General features: G+C 35.0%; 1 protein-coding gene across 1 annotated transcript; it reads left to right on the top strand.

The window, feature by feature from the left end:
- The first annotated feature begins 1,308 nt into the window (after positions 1–1,308).
- Positions 1,309–16,908, top strand: LOC123547524 (ankyrin repeat and protein kinase domain-containing protein 1-like). Its single transcript, XM_045334697.2, has 5 exons — positions 1,309–1,583; positions 7,993–8,139; positions 10,346–10,573; positions 14,503–14,715; positions 15,432–16,908. The coding sequence occupies exons 1-5, from the start codon at positions 1,343–1,345 to the stop codon at positions 15,977–15,979; spliced, it is 1,377 nt and encodes a 458-aa protein (XP_045190632.1). The 5' UTR covers positions 1,309–1,342; the 3' UTR covers positions 15,980–16,908.
- The last annotated feature ends 7,126 nt before the right edge of the window (positions 16,909–24,034 follow it).

Here is a 24,034-nt window from a genome sequence, read left to right on the forward strand (position 1 = left end):
GCTTTTTAGTCTTTTATTGCATTTTATTTCAGTTTCAGCTTTTGTTTTTCCAGTTACAGCTTGTCAGCATGCTCGCTAGTCTACATATTTTAAACCTTTTCTTATAATGTACTGTATATTATTTTATCCTGCTTTTGTCAGACGTCAGACGTGTTTTTTTAACCATGTTTAAATGTAAGTATTTTTGTTTATAATACTAACATAATATCTTTAGTAACAGGTTGTTTTTGTTTTTTTTTTAATGCTTTGTTATGTCTTTTGTGTAATAGTCGGAAAATAGCAAATTACTAATGCTAATGTTATATGTTAAAACATAAGACTCAAATAAAGATTAGGGGCCTCCGTGGTCGAGTGGTTAAGGTCGATGACTTCAAATCACTTGCCACTCATCGATGTGGGTTCGAGCCTCACTCGGGGTGTTGAATTCTTCATGTGAGGAAGCCATCCAGCTGGCTTACGGCATCCAGCTGGCTTACGGAAGGTCGGTGGTTCTACCCAGGTGCCCGCTCGTGATGAAATAATGCACGGAGGGGCACCTGGGGTCTTCCTCCACCACCAAAGCTGGAAAGTCGCCATATGACCTATAATTGTGTCGATGCGACGTTAAACACGACAAAATAAATAAATCAATCAAGTAGATATTTTTGTGTTTGCTCTCAGACGCGGAACACCTGGCCCCGATTTCACGAAAAAACTTAAGTAATTACTTAGCTAAGTCTGTTATTTTAAATGCCTGTCTTTGCTCTTTATGTGTGGTTAATGTTGACTTTTTTAGTTATAACAGAACCGTATATGACTATTTCATAAATAAACAGACAAATATTCTGAATTTTAAAGAAAACAAAGTATAAAAATAATAAATATACTTAAGAAAATACTTAAGTTCGTTATATCGTGCTTAAGTAGAAATGTGATATTTGCTTGACTGAAATAAGTACTGCAGACAAAAACCAGTAACCATAGTTTAATTTAGATACCAATACATTGTTATAGAAAACATCAACATAAAATAGCAATGAATTAAGCAATAGCATAATTTTGAAATAACAGACTTAACTAAGTAATTACTTAAGTTGTTTCGCGAAATCGGGGCCAGTACTGATATTGGCAGTTGGACAACAGTTTAGAATTGACCCAAATTAAGGGATAAATTATTGTAGAAATCTATTATAATTGATATTTTTAAATAGTTTGTGAAAGTTACAATAAACTCTGTCAACAATTAATTCATCATATACAGTAAAATTCATATTTTTATCAAATATAAAATGTTAGATCAATATTTATAAATAAAAACGTAATATTTTTATAATTTAACAATTAGTCCCGGATTTTCAGGAAAATGTCCCGGCGGCGATGTGACATCAATTTAAAAGACATAGAGGACGAGAAAAGACTCGTAGAAGTAACAAAATCAGGAGATTACAACGAGGCAGAAAGACTTCTGCAATATGGGGTGTCTCCAGATACGACCGAGTATAACAGACAATTGTTTTACCAGTCCGAAAATTACATGACACCGCTCCATTTTGCAACTGTGAAAGGATTTCCAAGGCTTTTAAAACTGTTCATTAGTAAAGGGGGTTTGTATAGATGATTCTTTATCGTTATTTGACAAGTTGGAACTACTGTATTTATTTGTCATGTCAAATAATTGCCGAGATATTAATGTGACTGTACTAGTGTTCGGACAGATATATCTGGATACAGATTTAAGAGATGTTAGCATTATACGCAGTTGTACAGTGAACATGTCCTTTATTGTACATTTGTTAATTGATTTAATCATATTTTATTGCTTCTGAACACATAATACATAGCACATATACATAATAAGTAACAAAAGCAAATGGGTTGGGCTACAAGTTATTGCAACATTAGAAGTCAGCCCTTCCCAAGTGCGTAACATTAATAGCAAATGAAAAATGAACGAGTGTATTAGTTTAATTAAGCATTCCTTATACAAAGATATATGATAGTGATAACTACAAAGATAAAAAGATGAAGGAGAAGAAAAAGAAGAAGAAGAAGGGAAATATTATAATGATGATATCAATGTAGTAACAAAATGATAACCCTAATAGTATTTATGATAATAATTACACGATGATGTAGTAACAAAATGATAACAATAATAGTATTTATGATAATAATTACACGATGATGTAGTAACAAAATGATAACAATAATAGTATTTATGATAATAATTACACAATGATAATTAATAAATTTCAGTATTAGTCAAGTTATGGTTGTAATCATTATAGCTGAGTTAGAGAAAAGAAAAAGAAATATATGCTGCTCTATATCCCCGAGTGTCTACCCAGTAATCACAAACATCCTGTCCCAAAGTAACGTAATAATGACAAGAGGACATAAGAAATACATTATGTACTGTCGAAACGTCTTGTATGTTTGATATAGTTTTGAACTTCTGTGAAAAGAGTAGTGTTATCTTCTATAGAAATATTATCATTGCCATATAAAAGCTTAATGACACTTAGTGGATGAAATAATCTTGTTTTAGTAAAAAGTTCTCTTCTTTGATGTGAAAAACGAGTGCATTTAAAGAAATAGTGTTCTGCGTCTTCCGTTTCGGATCCGCAGTCGCAGTTTGGATTTTCTCTGATGTGATTATTAAACAAGTCGGCGTTTAGATTACTGCACTTGTTTCGTATCCTAGCGTGAAACACAGAGTATCGTCTGTCACCAATTAAGTAAAAAGTAGGGAATTGTGGAGGCTTGAAAATTTCTTTAAGTTTACTTTTGAAAGCCGAAAGAGTTGGTAGTTGACGAGTTTCAATGTTCAGATCATTCCATAATTTTATTGCAGAGGGAATAGTAGATTGGGAGTAAATTTCAATACGCCTAGCTAAAGTTTCAAAATCGGCATTGTTTCTCAAATTGTACTGGTTTGAGTCATTCACGATCGATGGAAATAAATCTAGTAAATATGTTGGAAGATCATCATGTTTTCCTTTGTATATTAAAATTAATTTTTGTATTTTTCTGCGTTCAGAAAGAGAAACCCATCCAATTTCGTTAAGAAGTCTTTCTATTGATACTGAACGCGTTAGCCCAGTAACAATACGCGCTGCTTCAAGTTGAATCTTTTCTAATTGATCTTTTTCATAACATTTGTTAATTATAATATACAGGCAAACATGTGAACAAAAGCCAGCCAAGAAGTCTAATATGAAATTAGGTGCTACCTAAAAAGGAGAGCTCCCTTGAAAAATCACCAGTGCCCCATAAAAAATTAGAGTGGTGTTATTGCAGTGGCTGCAAATATCTGGAATTATAGATCCGTTTTAGGAAGTTTATGTTCCATTAGATCTATTACAATTATTTGTATTAATGATAATTCATGATTTCTGAATGCAATATAAGTTTGTTATGACAGTCTTAGACTGCATTAAGATTAAATCTCGATATGTGAAAACTCGACAAATATTCTAAACAAAAGAAAGTTCAGTATAGATTTAGATCTACACCAAGATGAAGAGAAAAACGTATTTGAATGATTTCTGTTGTTCATATTTAATCGTACTGCATCAACAATTTTACATAAATTAATATTAACATTCGCCCTATTCTTTTCCATTGAAAATTATGACGTTCATTTCATATGAACAGCAAAAGGAAAGGCGCAGAATTTACGTCATCGCTGCTTAGTGATAACCGACCGCTGTTTTGACGACGACCGCGTATAGGCAGGGAGAACGTTCCTTAGATGACGTCGAAATTGTTCCGTGTGGTGAACAGAATGGCCGGGAATCTTATTTTAATGTTAAATGCCACAAAATATGTGCAATTTATAATATTACCTTGTTTACAAATGGAAAGGAAATATAATGTAAATATAAGAAATGAAACTATTTTTTTTCGGTGTTCATGCGAAATGAATGACAGAAAAGGATCGGCAAATTAAACATGAATCGCTAGTACAATTCATGGATTTGCTGATCCTATTTTGTCGTTCATTTCACATGAACACAGAAAAAAATCATTTCATTTATTAATTATCATAGAAACCAGTCGCTTCAAAATTGAAAAGCTTGAACTGTGAAATTTTTAAACCTAACAGAATCTCGTTAGGCTTTTAGCCTAAGAAATTGTGTCTCTTTTCATGTGAATGTTTGGAAATGAGGACATAATGTAAAAAGTTTATATAATAATTCATTAAAAATCACTCTTTATTGAATTTTCAGCCACCTGGCCTTTATCGAAACATGAAAAGTCATTGGTACAGCTATGTAACATACATTTTATTTATAGCTGTATCAATGACTTTTCATGTTTTGATAAAGGCCAGGTGGCTGAAAATTCAATAAAGAGTGATTTTTAATGAATTATTATATCTACTTCCCTATGGAAGATCTTTGAATGAATATAAAAAGATTATGTTCCAATTCCAAAGTTTATAGAGATCAGAATTTACGTAATCCTGGGATCGTAGACAATGACTATTGTAATTCTTTTTAGTGACATTATTGTCAATTAAGACAATTTACGGTTCTTTTTGGAAGGACCAATGGGTCCAACTTTCAGGCAAAAATACTGCTATGATAGACGTTTGGTATGGGAGAATGACAAACAATTATTTACATGTACAAAGCTCGTTTTAAATTGAAAAGACAAACCATTTTTAAAAGTTAATGATCAGAATTTTGCTCAGAGAAAAACTGTTTAATTTACTGAACTGCTAAGTTAACAGTCTATGGCTTTTTTAAGGTTATCTTAGCTCTATAGAGTAGGGATGGCAGTAGGAACTTTTTTTATGTTTATTGATAATTCTCATGATTTTGTATAGCCAATACTTTTTTCCAAGTGTTAACCTCTGGTCAGTAATTTTTAAGATAGTGGATGAAATATATGTGAAAGGGGAGAAGAGCAATATATGTGCTTTTCAAAGTTCAATGCCTGTTAATTTTGACCTAAAAACTTTTTAAAAAAGTTATATCTACTGTACAGGCAGTACATTGGAACCTTACATCAAAACAAAACGCTGGTTAGATTTTCACACATCAAAACAAAACGCTGGTTAGATTTTCACAAGAATGACTTTTGTTACAATATTTTCAAAATTCATGATAAAAAAAAAAAATAGTAGTGAAATAAAAACAAGAAATAAAAAAAAAAAATGTGTGGTTCTGGTGAGGATCGAACTCCCGACCTCTGGATTTTGAAGCGAACATGCCAACCATTAGGCCACAGTGGAACTATGACGTCATATACCTTACAAACATATGTATATATAATAAATCTAAGTTACGGTAGCGTGACGAAAATCATTTCACATTGGAAATATTGCATTTTATTTAATTTTTCTACGTAGTAAATATATATTGCGCTAATTTCTTATTTTCAAACGCTCATTTACATTTTTTATTCAGTGTTCAAAGCAGTTAGCGAGACGCTTTTATCATCCGTAAACAGCAAGCGTCTACTGACTCCGATAAATTACTATGCGCATAGTGTACTGGAAGAAACCTGATTCCTAAAAGTACCACGAATTTTCAACTCGATAGTATACACAATATTCATTTTCTTTTTCACACGTCTAACCGTAATGCGGCGCCAGTAGCTCTGCTGTTAATAGACAGCCTTGCATAGACTTATTATATCTGAAAGTGTTTATATCTTAGTTATTCCTAACCCTTAACTGGTATTGCAGGTCCTGTCAGTAATAGATTTTAATTTCAAAAGAGTTTTTGCTATATTTGATACTCCAACATTTAAACTTAAAAAATCCCCATGAAGAAAAATCCTTAAGATTGTTGTCAGTGAACAGTCCAGGCTTTCACATGATGATCCGCACAATTAGCCAGATGCTTTCTCATTGAAGCAAGACTTGTGATCATTTGTACTAGCTGTCAAAATCAAGGCTTTTTTTTGAAAAATTCTTTTTTGAAATTAAGAACAGATATATAATTGTGTTTGCAGACAAAAAAGTTTTACAATAAGTGGTTACTGTTTACTATAAGAAGAAACTATATTACCCCAGTGATTTTAGATAAGCAAATTTTGGGGAATTTTTTCTGTTGTGCATATCCAATTTTAATGTGAAAATAATATTTTCTTTTTTATTCCTTTTAACTGTCATGGTTTGCAACAACATGGATACAATTTAGAAACAGAAAATAGCTGCAAGTGCTAATTTTCCAAAGGCTCGGATCAATGAGAAGGCTCAGAATTATGAGGAAAGAGACATACATATTTTTTTACATCTCCATATGAAATAAAGGATTGGTATTTTACTAAAATTAAATTAATGAAACATACACATCAAAAATGCTGTTATTTTGTAGTTATTTCATTAGGCTTCATGTTAAACATCTTTCATGGTTAAATTGTGTTGTTAAGGATCATAGTTCACAGCTTGTTGCAGGTAAGACTGTATTTTAACCACTTTGCCTGATGAGGTTCTTAAGATCTCCAGAAAAGTGTATGTAGGAAATCTTGTAAGGGTTGCTTTACTGAAATGGCTGCTAGGAGACAAATCCTAACTCAACGCTTGTCTTCTGGCTCAGCAGGAGGTAAAAATAAACAGTTCTTCAGTTTTGCTCATGATTAATTACATTTGCTTTTTTAGCTCACCTGAGCACGAAGTGCTCAAAGGTGAGCTTTAGTGATCACCCTGTGTCCGGCGTCCGTCGTCGTCCGTCGTCCGTCCGTCCGTCCGTCCGTCGTCAACAATTTGACTGTTAACACTCTAGAGGTCACATTTTTGGCCCAATCTTAATGAAACTTGGTCAGAATGTTACCCTCCATAAAATCTTGGACGAGTTCGATATTGGGTCATCTGGGTTCAAAAACTAGGTCACCAGGTCAAATCAAAGGAAAAGCTTGTTAACACTCTAGAGGTCACAATTTTGACCCAATCTTAATGAAACTTGGTCAGAATGTTACCCTCCATAAAGTCTTGGACGAGTTCGATATTGGGTCATCTGGGGTTAAAAACTAGGTCACCAGGTCAAATCAAAGGAAAAGCTTGTTAACACTCTAGAGGTCACATTTTTGGCCCAATCTTAATGAAACTTGGTCAGAATGTTACCCTCCATAAAATCTTGGATGAGTTCGATATTGGGTCATCTGGGGTCAAAAACTAGGTCACTGGGTCAAATCAAAGGAAAAGCTTGTTAACACTCTAGAGGTCACAATTTTGGCCCAATCTTAATGAAACATAGTCAGAATGTTATCCTTAAAAAAGTCTTGGACGAGTTTGATATTGGGTCATCTGGGGTCAAAAACTAGGTCACCAGGTCAAATCAAAGGAAAAGCTTGTTAACACTGTAGAGGCCGCATTTATGACTATATCTTCATGAAACTTGGTCAGAATGTTAATATTGATGATCTTAAGGTCCAGTTTGAATCTGGGTCATGTAGGGTTAAAAACTAGGTCACCTGGTCAAATCAAAGGAAAAGCTAGTTAACATTGTAGAGGCCACATTTATGACCATATCTAATGAAACTTGGTCAGAATGCTTATCTTGATGCTCTTTAGGTCAAGTTTAAACCTGGGTCAGCTTCGGTCAAAAACTAGGTCACTAGGTTAAATCAAAGGAAAAGCTTGTTAACAGTGTAGAGGCCACATTTATGACTATATCTTCATGAAACTTAGTCAGAATATTAAACTTGATGATCTTTAGGTCAAGTTCGAATCTGGGTCATGTTGGGTCAAGAATTAGGTCATGGGGGCAAATCAAAGGAAAAGCTTGTTAACACTCTAGAGGCCACATTTATGACTGTATCTTCATGAAACTTAGAATGTTAAACTTGATGATCTTTAGGTCAAGTTCGAATCTGGGTCATGTTGGGTCAAAAACTAGGTCACGGGGTCAAATCAAAAGAAAAGCTAGTTAATACTGTAGAGGCCACATTTATGAACATATCTTGATGAAACTTGGTCAGAATGTTAATCTTGATGATCTTTAGGTCAATAGGTCAGGTGAGCGATACAGGGCCTTCATGGCCCTCTTGTTTATTTAGCCAATGTGAATGCGAAGGACAGGTTTGATGTGACACCACTACATACAGCAGCAGAGCTTGGACATGAGGAATGTTTGGCATTGTTGCTAGAAGGAGGGGCAGATTGTAACATTAGTACAAAGTACTCTAAGCATGGGTCATATACTGGTAAGACAGGGAAACGTTATTTCAACATTCAAAAGAAAAAAATATTGTAGGCATCATTGAAATTAATGTACTTTACAGAGAATTGAAAAATATTCTTGCATAAAACTGATTTCAAACTGTTTAAGTTAAGGAGGTAGGTTACCTTGTTACAAGGGTAAATTCAAGTTAGTTTAACCGCAACATGTTTTTGTATTTCGTGTAATATGATGTTTTAACTGCTACAATCTCAATTTCGTTTGTCTCTGTCCCTTCAAGTTCAATTTTTATCTAGGTTTGAAGAACATGACCCTCTAAAGATATTTCATATTAAAGAAAGAAGGAAAATACGGATATTTAACACTTTTCAGCGTATTTTAGTTTCATTGATATTCGTAGAAGTCTGCATAAATATTAATTTTCCTAGTATGCACGTTAGCTTTCTAATATAAGCTTTAAATGCATATGTCGCGGGGCTCGTGTTTCCATGGTAACGCATTTTCTCTCATTTTTAAACAACTATGTATAAAAATAGGGGTTTTCGACGGCCTAAGTGGCATTCTGTTAATGACTAACATGGAATATTTGGGAAATATTAGAAGCAAAATACCATGCACTTTACATGGTACCCTAGTTTTCTTAAAGTTTTCAGTAACCATGGCAACATAGATGTTTAAAATAGCTTATATCTTACTTTTTGTCGTAATTTCTTATAAAAATATATTGAATAAGATTATCTTTCTAGTTACTGTAGCTTTAAAACATATTATTTCTAACGTAAGTTATATTTTCTTGTTATTTGCATTTATTCAAACAAATTTTACAGCTTAGAATACATACGACAGTACCCCTCGCCTGGCATTTTTCATGGAAAAATAGTTCAGCATGCTGATATTATTCTTATGGATATTGTTGAAATGAAAATAAAAAGCCGAAGTTGTGTTTCTTAAATAGACCAGTGTCAACGCTTTTGAATTTTACATTTAGATACATAGGTCACGGGCTTCGTTTCCATGGTAACATCAATTAAATTTAAGGAATCACATTTTTCTACTAAAAATTGAACAGTTTTAGATCTTATTTTTAGTATATAAGTAAAAAATTATCAATGGAACCTGAAAAATAGGTAATACAAATCAAACTGCTAGATTTTTTATTTGAAAATGGCCGTTACAAGTAACCTTTCATCCAACTATATTCCAAATAACATTGGTTACCATCATCCATTTTCTTACAATCCGCATAACGTTTCAATATAACTACATAAAAGAAGCAAAATATTGATGATTATTCAGAGCAAAAGATTCATAACAAATATTTCAGCAAATATTTGTTATTTGAAGAAAGTTAAAATAAAGAAAATGCACAGAAATACGTACTTTCAAGATAAAAGCTATTAATTTTGCGCGGTAACTGACACGTAACGTCATGACGTCAATGACGTCATTTTAAGGCAACATTGTTTTGAAGCGTTTCTGCGGCGATTGATTCATTATTTCTGCATTATTAAACCATAAAGTAACAGATCGGAGGCAGGTTCATGATTTGTTTTCAGGAGAATGAATATACAAACACATTTAATTTGTCGTAAACGTCGTCGTAAATCGTCACGTTAGCTTCCGGTTGGACATGCGCACATACAAATATGAAGGTAACCTACCTCCTTAAAGCCTTTTTCTGCATCAGTTATCATCAGCTTGAAAGGGTTCTGTGGCCAAGTGACACTGACTTCAAATCATTTGCCCCTCACGAATGTGGATACGAGCCTTGCTCTGGGTGTTGAATTCTTTATGTGAGGAAGCCGTCTAGCTAGCTTACGAAAGGTCGGCAGTCCTACCTAGGTGCCAACACGCAATGAAATAATGGGTCATCATCAATGCTGGAAAGTCGCTGTGTGACCTATGATTGTGTCGGTGTGATGTTAAACCCAACAAAAACATTATAAGCTAGAAAGGGCTAGTACTGCTAGGCAATGTACTTCCAGAATTGTTCACGAGTGTAAACAGTAGTACTCATACATTTTATACCAGTAACAGTTTCTTCAAATCAAGTAAGCTCTACACTAATCCAGGTAATAGGACATTTAGGAACAGCCTGATAACTTTTAGAGATATTAGATCATAAAATAACCAATCCCATTAAGCTGAACAAGTAAGGCTAAGTGCATTGATGGTTTTAGATTAAAACTTGCTGTTATATAACGAAAGTGATGATACTATTTTTGTTACAGCTGTACCGCACCCTGGTGGAACCACTCCACTGCATCTAGCAGCTGCTAACAATCATGTGAGCTGTGTTAAGTTACTGATCTGGAATGGAGCAGATTATAACGCCGTTGATGAGAGATGTAGAACCAGTCTGTATCTAGCTGCACAGCAAGGATTTGCTCCGTGTGTTCATGCTCATCTTGATAATGCAATATGGAAAGATATTCTGTCTCTCCCAGAAAAGCATACAGGTACAACTTACTTTTCAGTTAGTTTGTTTTACTTGTAAGGTTTATGCTTGATCAGACTTGGTCTTAGCCATTTCAAATGCAAATGGAGCATATATATTTTCAAAGTAAGAAATTGAAATAATTTTAAGAGCCAAATGATAAGAAATTGAACAATGGAATAAAATGAAATTACATGTGAAACACAGCTGGTTAGAGCATCTAATAAACTATGACTGAAGCAAAAGGGCGGACTCGAACAGTTGGTATGGTCCCCAGCCGTTGTCCAAATGATAAAAGTTTGAAGATGAGAGTGAAATCATAGCAAATGTCTCAAGTGGTTAATTGCAGGGTAAGAGTTGGTTGGTATGTCTGTGTGGGGAATGGAGTATTGCAGGGTAAGAGTTGGTTGGTATGTCTGTGTGGGGAATGGAGTATTGCAGGGTAAGAGTTGGTTGGTATGTCTGTGTGGGGAATGGAGTATTGCAGGGTAAGAGTTGGTTGGTATGTCTGTGTGGGGAATGGAATATTGCAGGGTAAGAGTTGGTTGGTATGTCTGTGTGGGGAAAAGAGTATTGCAGGGTAAAAGTTGGTTGGTATGTCTGTGTGGGGAATGGAGTATTGCAGGGTAAGAGTTGGTTGGTATGTCTGTGTGGGGAATGGAGTATTGCAGGGTAAGAGTTGGTTGGTATGTCTGTATGGAGAATGGAGTATTGCAGAATATACTTTCAAAAACCTAACCATTTGTATATAAGATAAGAAGATATTCATTTTGGGATGGCGTTGTTACACTGTCTTGATATTTTTAACATAAATTTTTTTAAAATATTAAATTTTAGATTCAAAACTTAGAAAATGATCAATCGTTTCAAAAAAATGAAATGAATGTATTCTACTGGTCATCTGGCTTTTACAGTTTATTGATTATGTATAAGGTCCTAGTAGTTGACAGTTCATTAAGTTGAATGTTTTGATATTCAGGCAGTCTAGCGTCCCTAAAATTCCTACTTTTTCCTATTTTTTTTCAGTTTGGCTAAAATTCCTATTTTTTTAAAAAAATCAAAGGAAATTCCTAAAAAGGCCCTATTTTTTCACAAAGATTCCTAATTTTTAAACATTTTTGCAATGATCAAAAAGAGAAAATGTTTTAAATGTTGTTTAAAAGTTCTTCTAATTCAGAAAAAAACAGTTTAGCACAGTTCAAAGCAGTTTACCAGTGGATCCATGTGTTCAGCTTGTTATTGGTTGTGACTAGATGACAGAGATAGGATTTCTGAAGGTAAATTGTGATACTTGAAAGATCTATTTCCCAATGAAGATTATCTGAGGGATATTTAGTGCTCCTTCACTCGAAGTGTAGCATACACACAGTGCAGAAGTAATACCTAGTTAATAGGTGTATATAGGTGTAGACATAATAACAAATCAGGTCAAATTCTGATTATTTACTTGGCCAGTTCTTCATAATTATGTAATATGTGATCACAGTTCAGATTTATTCTTTATACATGTATGTTAATTGTTTGCAAGCTATACAAGTTTCTAGTCAAATACGTAACTGATGCCCATCAACATTTTTATTAGACTATTAGATGTATATTTTTTCCCACTGCAATTTTTTTTGAGCTGTCAATGCTTCAAATTAACAAATTGTTTATTGTGGAATGTGATAGCTGAAAAGGGTGAAGAGGAGACGATTCTTGAGATTTTTCTCACAATCATGCACTGATGTCAACAAATGTATGGCTTGGAAACAGTTTTTGTAAATTTGCTAATTTAATGACCTGTGCTGGTTTAATTTGTATTTTCTAAGTATATCAAGTACCTGATATCCATGCTGAATGTTGTAAAACTATGTATTTGTTGGTAATAAGTGTGTTATAATTTCTGTACAAATTAATCATAGTTATGAGTTTGTTGAACACTTGTCTTAGTTCACTCTCATTTTGTGTACTCTGATATGCACTGTTGCTGGCAATACACTGTACTCCAATTGACAGCATTTCTTACTTTTTGGCATTGTTTCATTGTTTAAAAAATTAAAGAATAAAAAAATATGGTGTGGATTGTGATGGCTATAAGGGAAGAAGAGGAGGCCATAATTAAACTCTTTACAGTCAGACGTAGTAAGTGTATAGCTAGTGACACTGTGCTCTTTTTAATGTGTACTTTTAGTCAAAGTAGTTAATTCTCATTTCTGTTTATTTCCAGGATACAGCCAACAATAGCTGAAAACAGTGGAAAGCTGGTAGACGTCTTTTCTGTAAATAAAGCACTATTTGTGAGTTACTTTTATGTCAATCACATAAAGGTAAGCACATTACATGGTCTTTAAAGTCCATATTTTAATTTAAAAAATTCCTAAATTTAGCCCTAAAATTTCCTTTAAATTGTACCAAATTCCTAATTTTAGCCCTATTTTTTTGTACAAATTGCCCTAAAATTAGCCCTAATTTTTTGTCAGGGTATGCTAGACAGCCTGGATATTAAAAAATAAAAATATTGTTGGTTAAAAAAAAATTAAGATGCAGTATTCTAATAATTAAGTTTATCTCTGTTAAAACACGCCTACGCTAGATTGACGTCACGCATACATGTCATACGTCCCGGATTGTCCAGGATTGTCCCGGAAATGACATACTCATCCCAGTGTCCCGGACAGTGTTGAAATGTCCTGGAAATTTAAAAATACAGAAAACAAAAATAACCCCCCAAAAAACTAGTTTTTTTGGTCAATAAATTGTTGAATTTTACATTAATAAAACACAATAAACAGTCCTCGGTGTAACATTGTTTATTCCTAATTATCCGATATCAGTTTCATGCCCTCGAGCGGCACACATGTTGATTAAGCCAGCTCCAATCAACACTCATATATTGAACGTGACCCTGATTATGAATTGACAGAATTATGCAATCAATAACAGTTTTATGATAAGTTAATGTTAGGAACAATAGCCGAAAATCTCGTTGTTTTTAGCACGTCGGCGGTGAAGCTACATGTAGCCTTTATGGAAGAAGTGGCTGAAAACGTTCAATTAAATGATAATTATTTTAAAAGGTTGTAATCTTTTAAAATGTAGATTGATTGTCACACATATTCTAAAGTAAAATTTTGACTGTTGAATGGCTTTGCCGACTGATCCATGAAAATTGACCCAACCCGAAATATTTTATATCGATTTTATCTACAAGATTTATTTTATTCCTTTGAGGATTCCATTTTATTAATGATTAGATAAGCGTTCAAGCTTTAAAATGATACCAAATAAGCTGGATTCTAAATCATGATGACCAGGTTAATTCTTCGTATGTAGTAAGTCTCCTAATTCTGTTCCCCTCGGGAACGCAACCAATTCACGTGCCGAACTATAGACGTGAATTACCCTATTTACCTCCCTTAGAATCTAGACGACATTTGCAGCAAATTATTCCTAAGCGAGTGAACAATGTTTATCTCCCGAAACTACATGTAATTTTATGATATTTATGCATGAAACAGACGAATACTAATGTCACGGTGTATGTCCTTGACAAAGGGTAAAAATCCTGGAAATTTTAACTCAGAATCCCGGAAATGTCCTGAAAAATTATGGCATGTATGCGTCATGTTAACGTGCGGTGACGTCAAAGTTTTTGTTGCGACAAGAAAGAGCGCTACTATATTTGATCTACTGTTTAGATTAAAGGCATATTAGAATTGAAATAATTTATAGCAAATCCGTGTTTTAACACTATACACTCGGGCGGTAATACGTCACGCAAATAATTCCACTTGGGCTATGCCCTCGAGATATTTTTACGTCCAACGTATAACCGCCCATTGTGCATAAATAGTGTTAAAGCACTCTTTTCCTATAAATTATTTCTTAAACAAATGCACTTTGGAACTGTTGTAAAATGTGTACAAGTAGTGGTTGTATAGCATGGTGTATTTTACTTTAAACAAACAGGTGATACACCTCTCCATGAATGTGTGCGGAAAAACCTGCTGGACTGTATCATAAAGTTACTAGAACGAGGCTCTGATGTGAATCATTTAAACCAGACAGGATTCTCTCCCTTGCACCTTGCCATTCGTGCTGGTGAAAACTTCAACATAGACGTTATAAAATCTCTCATCATAAAAGGCTACAACACAAATGTGAATCTCCCAGAAACTACAAGTAGGTCACAAAATCAGTACTTTGACCGTTAAATAGATAAAAGATGACTTAGAATTTAATCATTTTACCTTACTTGTGATTGAATATTTATGATATTTTCTTTAACATGAAACTTTATATTGTAATGAAGCTTGAATACCTTACCATTACTAATGTTGTTACAGATTCTAGATGTAGGACAGAGACTGTGAATTGAAATCTCCATCAAGAAATGAATAAGGAGGGAAGGAGCATAGTGACCAACTGTGGTTTCTTGATGAAGCTTTCACTTCATAGCTTCTGTCAGACTTGGTGATTTTACAAGTTTTTCAGTGCAGCTATGGATAAATCAGCCTGTTATATATATTGTACAATTTGTACACTCATCATGAATAAGTATTTGAAAAATCAGAAAATGTCTTGTATGAGATTTGTTGCAAAGGTAGGTTAAACACTTCCTAAAAGTCATTGGTGTTGACTACATACAGATTGTTATAAAATGTAGCGGGGATAAACAAGGTTGTAGATCACCATAACTTTTCCATAAAGAAAAGGCAACTTGCACATGTGCATTATGATATTACATTATGACCTCATAAAGTAAATACAGAATTTCCATAAAGGGTTTATAATGTACAATATTTTTGAAACTGATGCCATGACATTAACAGTAGGGAAAAAAATCTGTTAATGGCATTTACGGCAGTTGCTACTACAGTATTTCTTTGATTTTACAGATTGTTTTACGCCACTACATTACGTGTGTTTCAATGATGCCCAGCATCAGGAGCGACGGCCTGAAGTAGCTGTACTACTTCTTGCTTATGGTGCAAATTACAATGTCAGAAATAAACATGGTGACAGTGTCCTAGTTAGTGAACTTAGAGGTCGCCATAGAGACACAACTATACTCAGTGCAATAGCTAAATGCATGACACACCTACCCAGTCTTGATGCTTTAGGGCTTGGGGCACTGCATGCAAATCAAAATCCATTAATGATGCCCCCACCCCCACATCCCCCACCCCCTGCACACCTTATTCGTCAGGATCACCAGGACTTTCGACAGCATCAAATGAACATGGCAAGATTGTGGTCAGAAAACCAACAGGCTAAATTCGCTTGGTATAAAGAAATGTTAAAAGGACCAAGAAGTTTGCAGCATTATTGCCGCTGTGTAATTCGGAACAGTATGGGCCCAAAAAGACTGAGAAAAATAGATGTTCTGCCTTTACCAACAACAATGAAAGAATTTTTATTATTAGAACATGAGGAGTTAAGGTGATGGTTATAATCTTTAAGCAGTGAAGGAATGTATAAGGATATACTCCTTTCCGTTGTTGTAACTACACAGCTACTAAACCCTAGCTCCACCACCCAAAAGTGGTGATAAGGAAACGGCTTATTTGTGTGCACAGAAATGTTCTTATAGGGCGTCTATGCATCAAAATGTTGTTGGAATACTGGCTGACACCAAAATTGTGTAAATGTCAATCTGGAGAAAAGGTTTTGGCATAGCAATGTACATAAATAACTTACTGAAAATCTAGTCAGCCATTAAAAATGTTCTTACAAAGCACCACATTCTCATATTTTCAAAGTAAGTTCTATCACTAAGAATAGAAGATAAATTGTTTACAGTTTGAACATGGTGGTGGCTGTACAAGCGAAATGTCTGCAGTCCCTTTTCTTATCACCACTTTTTGGTGGTGGAGCAAACATTTAGTAGCCATGACCTCGTATTTTCCATTTTCTCTAAAAAAAGGAGGGCAAGCACTTTTTGTTTCCCCTCCAAATTTTTTCAAAGGTGGGAGCTCTTGGATTTGCCCTTGTCCGTCCAAATTTTGTTGTGCCTATCTCAAAAAGTATTTGACCTAGAGACATCAAACCTCAGGGTTGTTACTAAGCATGTAACGTTGTGCACATGGTGTTTTAAATAGGATTTTACACAGCCGGACCAGAGTTGTGGCCATTTACTTAAATCAAAAATATGCATACAGTGACAGGAGTGGGGGTACAAGTGTCTTATGGACACACATCTAGTTTTTACTGTGTTGATCATGGGAAAATTACATGTCTCAGTGTCTTGGAGGGTTTTATTGATTTAATTTTAAGTTCATTTGGAAGTTACATGTTAAGAGATGCTGTTAAACTGCTTTTGAACATTCTGTGAAATTGTAAATATTTGCTGAAGACTAATTTTTGTGGAATTCTTGGTTGCATTATTCCTTGTTGTTCATCTTTACCCTGCTAATTTTCTGTAATGAACTTGTCCATCTTTCAATTTGGACAGTACCATTAACTGTTTATAGGGGTGCTTACCAAAAAGATACTGACTGAATGGCGAACAGTGCAGATCATGATCAGACTGCAAGGATGTGCAGGCTGATCATGATCTACACTGGTCGCAAAGGCAGAATAAATTGTGTCCATCATGATAAGGGTTAAATCCCAACAAACATGTAAAATCCATATTCATTTTATCTTCAGACTTTGAAATCCACAAGTATTTGTCCCCATTGAATAGCTTTTTTAACCAGAACTGCAGAATTTCATGCCCACTAAATTAAATGATTTTGCAGTACATTGTTAAAACTTATCATTCTTAAATCAGTGAAATCTAGTCTTGTTAGAAATGATATTCCTAGAGTTTAAACCCATCCAAAAGAATTGAACATGACTGTGCAGATTTCCTGTAAAAAATAGTGCAATGATTATCATGTAGTTTACTATGTATAAGTAAATCTTACGTTTACCTATATGTTGAAAATGTATCCTCCTGAGTTTATAATACAGATTGGAAAGCAGTCTCAGAATGCTCTATTGCCATTGGTCAGTGTCAGTAGTATGCTCTGAAACAGCCAATCAGATTCTGTAGTTGTGTGACTGGTTTCCAGTCTAAGTCAGCTGTGAAATCTAAGAAAATTAGTCCTCTTAGAAATATTATTTTCATAGTGGTTCTGTTAATGGGAACTAAAATTCAACTAAATACCGCTGTTTAAGAAAATAGTGCAGACAGCATTGTTCTGCAAGTGGAATTCCCAGTAATCATTCCAAATATTTTGAGTAGTTTATAATGAGATTATATCACAATTACAGAAAAACGCCTTTTTTAGCTCACCTGTCACAAAGTGACAAGGTGAGCTTTTGTGATCGTGCGGTGTCCGTCGTCCGTGCGTGCGTGCGTCCGTGCGTGCGTGCGTCCGTCCGTAAACTTTTTGCTTGTGACCACTCTAGAGGTCACATTTTTCATGGGATCTTTATGAAAGTTGGTCAGAATATTCATCTTGATGATATCTAGGTCAAGTTCGAAACTGGGTCACGTGCCATCAAAAACTAGGTCAGTAGGTCTAAAAATAGAAAAACCTTGTGACCTCTCTGGAGGCCATATATTTCACAAGATCTTCATGAAAATTGGTCAGAATGTTCACCTTGATGATATCTAGGTCAAGTTCGAAACTGGGTCACGTGCCATCAAAAACTAGGTCAGTAGGTCTAAAAATAGAAAAACCTTGTGACCTCTCTAGAGGCCATATATTTCACAAGATCTTCATGAAAATTAGTCAGAACGTTCACCTTGATGATATCTAGGTCAAGTTCGAAACTGGGTCACATGCCTTCAAAAACTAGGTCAGTAGGTTAAATAATAGAAAAACCTTGTGACCTCTCTAGAGGCCACATTTTTCATGGGATCTGTATGAAACGTGGTCTGGATGTTCATCTTGATGATATCTAGGTCAGGTTCGAAACTGGGTCACGTGCGGTCAAAAACTAGGTCAGTAGGTCTAAAAATAGAAAAACCTTGTGCTCTCTCTAGAGGCCATATATTTTATGAGATCTTCATGAAAATTAGTCAGAATGTTCACCTTGATGATATCTAGGTCAGGTTCGAAAGTGGGTCACGTGCCATCAAAAACTAGGTCAGTAGGTCAAATAATAGAAACACCTTGTGACCTCTCTAGAGGCCATTTTTTTCATGGGATCTGTATGAAAGTTGGTCTGAATGTTCATCTTGATGATATCTATATCAGTTTCGAAAGTGGGTCACGTGCCATCAAAAACTAGGTCAGTAGGTCAAATAATAGAAAAACCTTGTGACCTCTCTAAAGGCCATATTTTTCATGGAATCTGTATGAAAGTTGGTCTGAATGTTCATCTTGATGATATCTAGGTCAAGTTCGAAACAGGGTCATGTACGTTCAAAAACTAGGTCATTAGGTCTAAAAATAGAAAAACCTTGTGACCTCTCTAGAGGCCATACTTGTGAATGGATCTCCATAAAAATTGGTCAGAATGTTCACCTTGATGATATCTAGGTCAAGTTTGAAACTGGGTCATGTGCCTTAAAAAACTAGGTCAGTAGGTCAAATAATAAAAAAACCTTGTGACCTCTCTAGAGGCCATACATGTGATCTGTATGAAAGTTGGTCTGAATGTTCATCTTGATATTACATAGGTCAAGTTTGAAACTTGGTCAACTGTGGTCAAAAACTAGGTCAGTAGGTCTAAAATTATTAAAATCTTTTGACCTCTCTAGAGGCCATATTTTTCAATGGATTTTCATGAAAATTGATCTGAATGTTCACCTTGATGATATCTAGGTCAGTTTCGAAACTGGGTCACGTGTGGTCAAAAACTAGGCCAGTAGGTATAAAAATAGAAAAACCTTGTGACCTCTCTAGAGGCCATATTTTTCATGAGATCTTCATGAAAATTAGTGAGAATGTTAACCTTGATGATATCTAGGTCAAGTTCGAAACAGGGTCATGTACGGTCAAAAACTAGGTCAATAGGTCAGATAATAGAAAAACCTTGTGACCTCTCTAGAGACCATAGTTTTCAATGGATCTTCTTGAAAATTGGTCAGAATTTTTATCTAGATAATATTTAGGTCATGTTCAAAACTGGGTCACATGAGCTCAAAAGGTAGGTCACTATGTCAAATAATAGAAAAAACGACGTCATACTCAAAACTGGGTCATGTGGGAAGAGGTGAGCGATTCAGGACCATCATGGTCCTCTTGTTTGGTCTTTTCTACTAGTGCCTCATTTTGTAAGCATGTACGTTTGATCATTGTCTCATGCCAGAATAACCAGGGTTTGACCTTAAGGACTGCCCTATTGCCCTGGGCAGGTAAATCATACTCAGTTGCCAATCGGGCAAGCAAAATATATGAAAGATCACAATACTTCTCAGATATTCGTGTACTACTGTTCATAACAATATATTGTCACATCACCACAACCAAAACTTTGATTAAGGCAAGTAAAAATATAGTTGAAGTTGCCCAATGGGCAAGTGCTCTAGAGTTGAAGTCAAGCCCTGGTAACAGGCCTGTATTTTTTTACAGAGACATTTTATACTCGTTTATTAACGTCATTTTGAAAATAATCACTGCTTTTCCGATTGAAAAACCTGATCATATGTGATTTTTTTTGTAACAGTCCTGTTTTCCAGCAGTATTTTGTTGAATTTAACACTGTTTTTAGCTCACCAGTCATGTAGTGACGAGGTGAGCTTTTGTGATCACCTGTCGTCTGTCCGTCCAGTGTCCATTCACAATTTCTTGTGGACACGATAGAGACCACATTTTGCAATCGATTTTAATCAAACTTGCACACAACATGTATTGGCATCATATCTTGATTCCTTTCGAAAACTGGCCAGATCCCATCATGGGTTCCAGAGTTATGGCCCTTTAAAGGGCCAAAATTTGCTATTTTGACTTTTGCAGCCATACAGAGACTTCATTTATGGTTTGATTTGATACAAACTTGCAGAATATCTTTAACAACAATAGATCTTGGTTTCCATGATTCAATGATAGGTTCCAGAGTTATGGTTCCTGATTGATGCCTGAAAGAGCGAACATTTGTTAATATTTACTTTGTGAACACAATAGAAGTGACATTTATTTGATTTTAACCACACAGACAACTTACAAGTCACAATAACATCTGGGTTCCTTTTGAAAACCGTCTAGATTCCATCATGGGTTCTAGAGTTACTGCCTCTGAAAGGGGCAAAATTTTCTATCTTGGCCCTTTTGGCCATATAGAGGTTTCATTTATGCTTTGATTTGATACAAACTTGCACAGAATGTTTATCTTGATGGTCTCTAGGCCAGGTTAAAAACTGGGTCATGTGGGGTCTAAAACTAGGTCACCAGGTCAAATCAAGGGAAAAGCTTGTTAACTCCATAGAAGCCACATTTATGACCTTGTCTTCATGAAACTTTGTCAGAATGATTATTCTAATGATTCTAATGCCAAGGGCAAAACTGGGTCATATGGGGTCAAAAATTAGGTCACCTGGTCAAATCAAAGGAAAAGCTTGTTAACACTCTTGAGGCCAAATTTATGACCCTGTCTTCATGAAACTTGGTCAATATGTTTATCTTGATGATATCTAGGCCAGATTCGAAACTTGGTCAAATGGGGTCAGAAACTAGGTAACACACCCAAATCAAAGGAAACTAGGTCACCAGGTCAAATCAAGGGAAAAGCTTGTTTTCTCCCTAGAAGCCACATTTATGACCTTATCTTCATGAAACTTTGTCAGAATGATTATTCTAATGATTCTAATGCCAAGTTCAAAACTGGGTCATATGGGATCAAAAATTAGGTCACCTGGTCAAATCAAAGGAAAAGCTTGTTAACACTCTTGAGGCCAAATTTATGACCCTATCTTCATGAAACTTGGTCAATATGTTTATCTTGATGATATCTAGGCCAGATTCGAAACTTGGTCAAATGGGGTCAGAAACTAGGTAACACACCCAAATCAAAGGAAACTAGGTCACCAGGTCAAATCAAGGGAAAAGCTTGTTTTCTCCCTAGAAGCCACATTTATGACCTTATCTTCATGAAACTTTGTCAGAATGATTATTCTAATGATTCTAATGCCAAGTTCAAAACTGGGTCATATGGGGTCAAAAATTAGGTCACCTGGTCAAATCAAAGGAAAAGCTTGTTAACACTTTTGAGGCCAAATTTATGACCCTATCTTCATGAAACTGGTCAGTATGTTTATCTTGATGATATCTAGGCCAGATTCGAAACTTGGTCATGTGGGGTCAGAAACTAGGTAACACACCCAAATCAAAGGAAAAGCTTGTTAACACTGTAGAGGCCATATTTATGAACCTATCTTCATGAAACTTGGTAAGAATGTTTATCTTGATGATTCCTAGGCCAAGTTCGAAACTGGGTCATGTGGGGTCAAAAATTAGGTCACCACCTAATTCAAAGAAGGAAAAGCATGTTAACACTGTAGAGGCCACATTTATGACCCTATCTTCATGAAACTTGGTCAGAATTTTTTAGCTCAACTATTCAAAGAATAGCCTAGCTGTTCTACTCACCGTGGCGTCAGCATTACACCTTGATTAAAGTTTTGCATGCAAGTACATATGGCTATCATTTAAAGGCATATAGCTTTGAAACTTATTTTTAGCTCGACTATTTGAATAATAGTCTAGCTATTCTACTCACCCTGGCATCGGCATCGGCGTCACACCTTGGTTAAAGTTTCGCATGCAAGTACATGTACATATGGCTATCATTTAAAGGCATAGAGCTTTGAAACTTATTTTTTCTTTTTCTAGATGAATTACCAACCGCACCGGGTCAAGTCCCATAACTCTGACATGTATTTTGGGCAAATTATGCCCCCTTTTGGACTTAGAAAATCCTCCCATTACTCTGACCTGCATTTTGGCCAAATTAAGCCCCCTTTTGGACTTAGAAAATCCTGGTTAATGTTTTGCGTGCAAGTACATACAGCTTATTTTTTGATTTTGGTCAAATTATGTCCTCTTTTTCTGGTTAAAGTTTTGCATGCAAGTTACTATCTCATGGTTCGCACAGGTCCTTGAAAGTCCTTGAATTTGATCCCAAGTCCTTGATTTTTTTCTTCCAAAAAATCCCCTGAAAAAGAACTTGAATTTTGAAAAAAAGGTGGAAAATCCTTAAATATTGCTAAAAACGGGGGTGCAATCGTATTGTAGGGGAAAAATACAAAAAATAAATAATAAATAAATCAAAACGAGCGAAAAAATGGTGTAAAATAAAAATACATGCACACCGACGGAGGGAACGCTAGTTGAACACCGTTTCGGTACGGAAGTTTTGTATGGAATAGCGATTTTCACAACGTTAAAATATGTGCAAGTAGCGATTTTCACAAGGTTGAAATATTATGCGCAATGAGTGGCCCTAAAAATAAATGTAGTTTCGCCAGTAAATGGCTTACACAGGATGATTATTCATCGTGGTTAAAGGAGTTTAAGTCGGACAAGCATAAGTGTATTTGTACTTTGTGTGATAAACTCATTGATGTCGGAACAATGGGAGAAAGTGCGTTGAAATCACACACGAAAAGTCCCTTGAGGACAAATTGAAAACTAGTCTTGAGAGCTTGAAAGACTTATAAGAAACATGTACTAGTATGTATACAGGCAAATATAGCTCATAAAAGGTAATCCCATTGAAGATCTCATAAAGGTTAAGATATGCTATTGTAGCTTATGGAAAATAAAACTGTTCTGTAACTTTTCTTCTATCATAATGCCTTATGAAGAGCCTAAATGGTTTTGTAATTTAAGATTTAAAGGAATTAAAATAGTCCTTGAAAATCGATAAAAAGTCCTTGAAAAGTCCTTGAATTTTTTTTGCAAAGTCCTGTATGAACCATGTATCTCCAAAACAAATGCAGATACTGGATTGAAACTCTATAGATATTTTAACATTTAGGGTAATACTTTCCTGCTTCTGGGACAATAATTCGAATAGTCAAGCATTGGCTATCTTAAGGATAGCTCTTGTTATCTTGATGATTCCTTTGCCAAGGTTAACAGGTGAGCGATATACGGTCATCATGACCCTCTTGTTTTCATTATTGTTGGGAGTTTTCACTGCTTTCAGCAGTAATATGTTTAAATATCGCATTCATTTAACAAGGTTTCAGAGATTGTCCTGTTTCATCAAGTAATTTACAACTTCTAAACATGAATTATAGAGAATATGTGGACTTTGATATATTGTCTGTACTCAGTCGTCTTGGAAAACATATGGCTTTCAGGAAATTCATATCTATGACATCCTGAAAACCTTATGCTTTGTAATTTGAAACATAATTATGAAATTGGCAATAAAAGAGCTACTAATGTAAATTCCACTCAATTGCCCTCAAAACTGTTGTTTGATGTGGAGAAGTTGTCATTTCCGCAGCCCCATATTGTGTAAGGAATCCTGGAACGCTGTTTCTTTTACTGTCATTACTAAGATTTTTGATATAAAACATTATGTTATTATAGTACTATTTTTGTAAGTATGTGTA

The sequence above is a fragment of the Mercenaria mercenaria genome, chromosome 9, assembly GCF_021730395.1.
Source record: "Mercenaria mercenaria strain notata chromosome 9, MADL_Memer_1, whole genome shotgun sequence".
NCBI classification, from domain to species: Eukaryota; Metazoa; Mollusca; class Bivalvia; order Venerida; family Veneridae; genus Mercenaria; species Mercenaria mercenaria.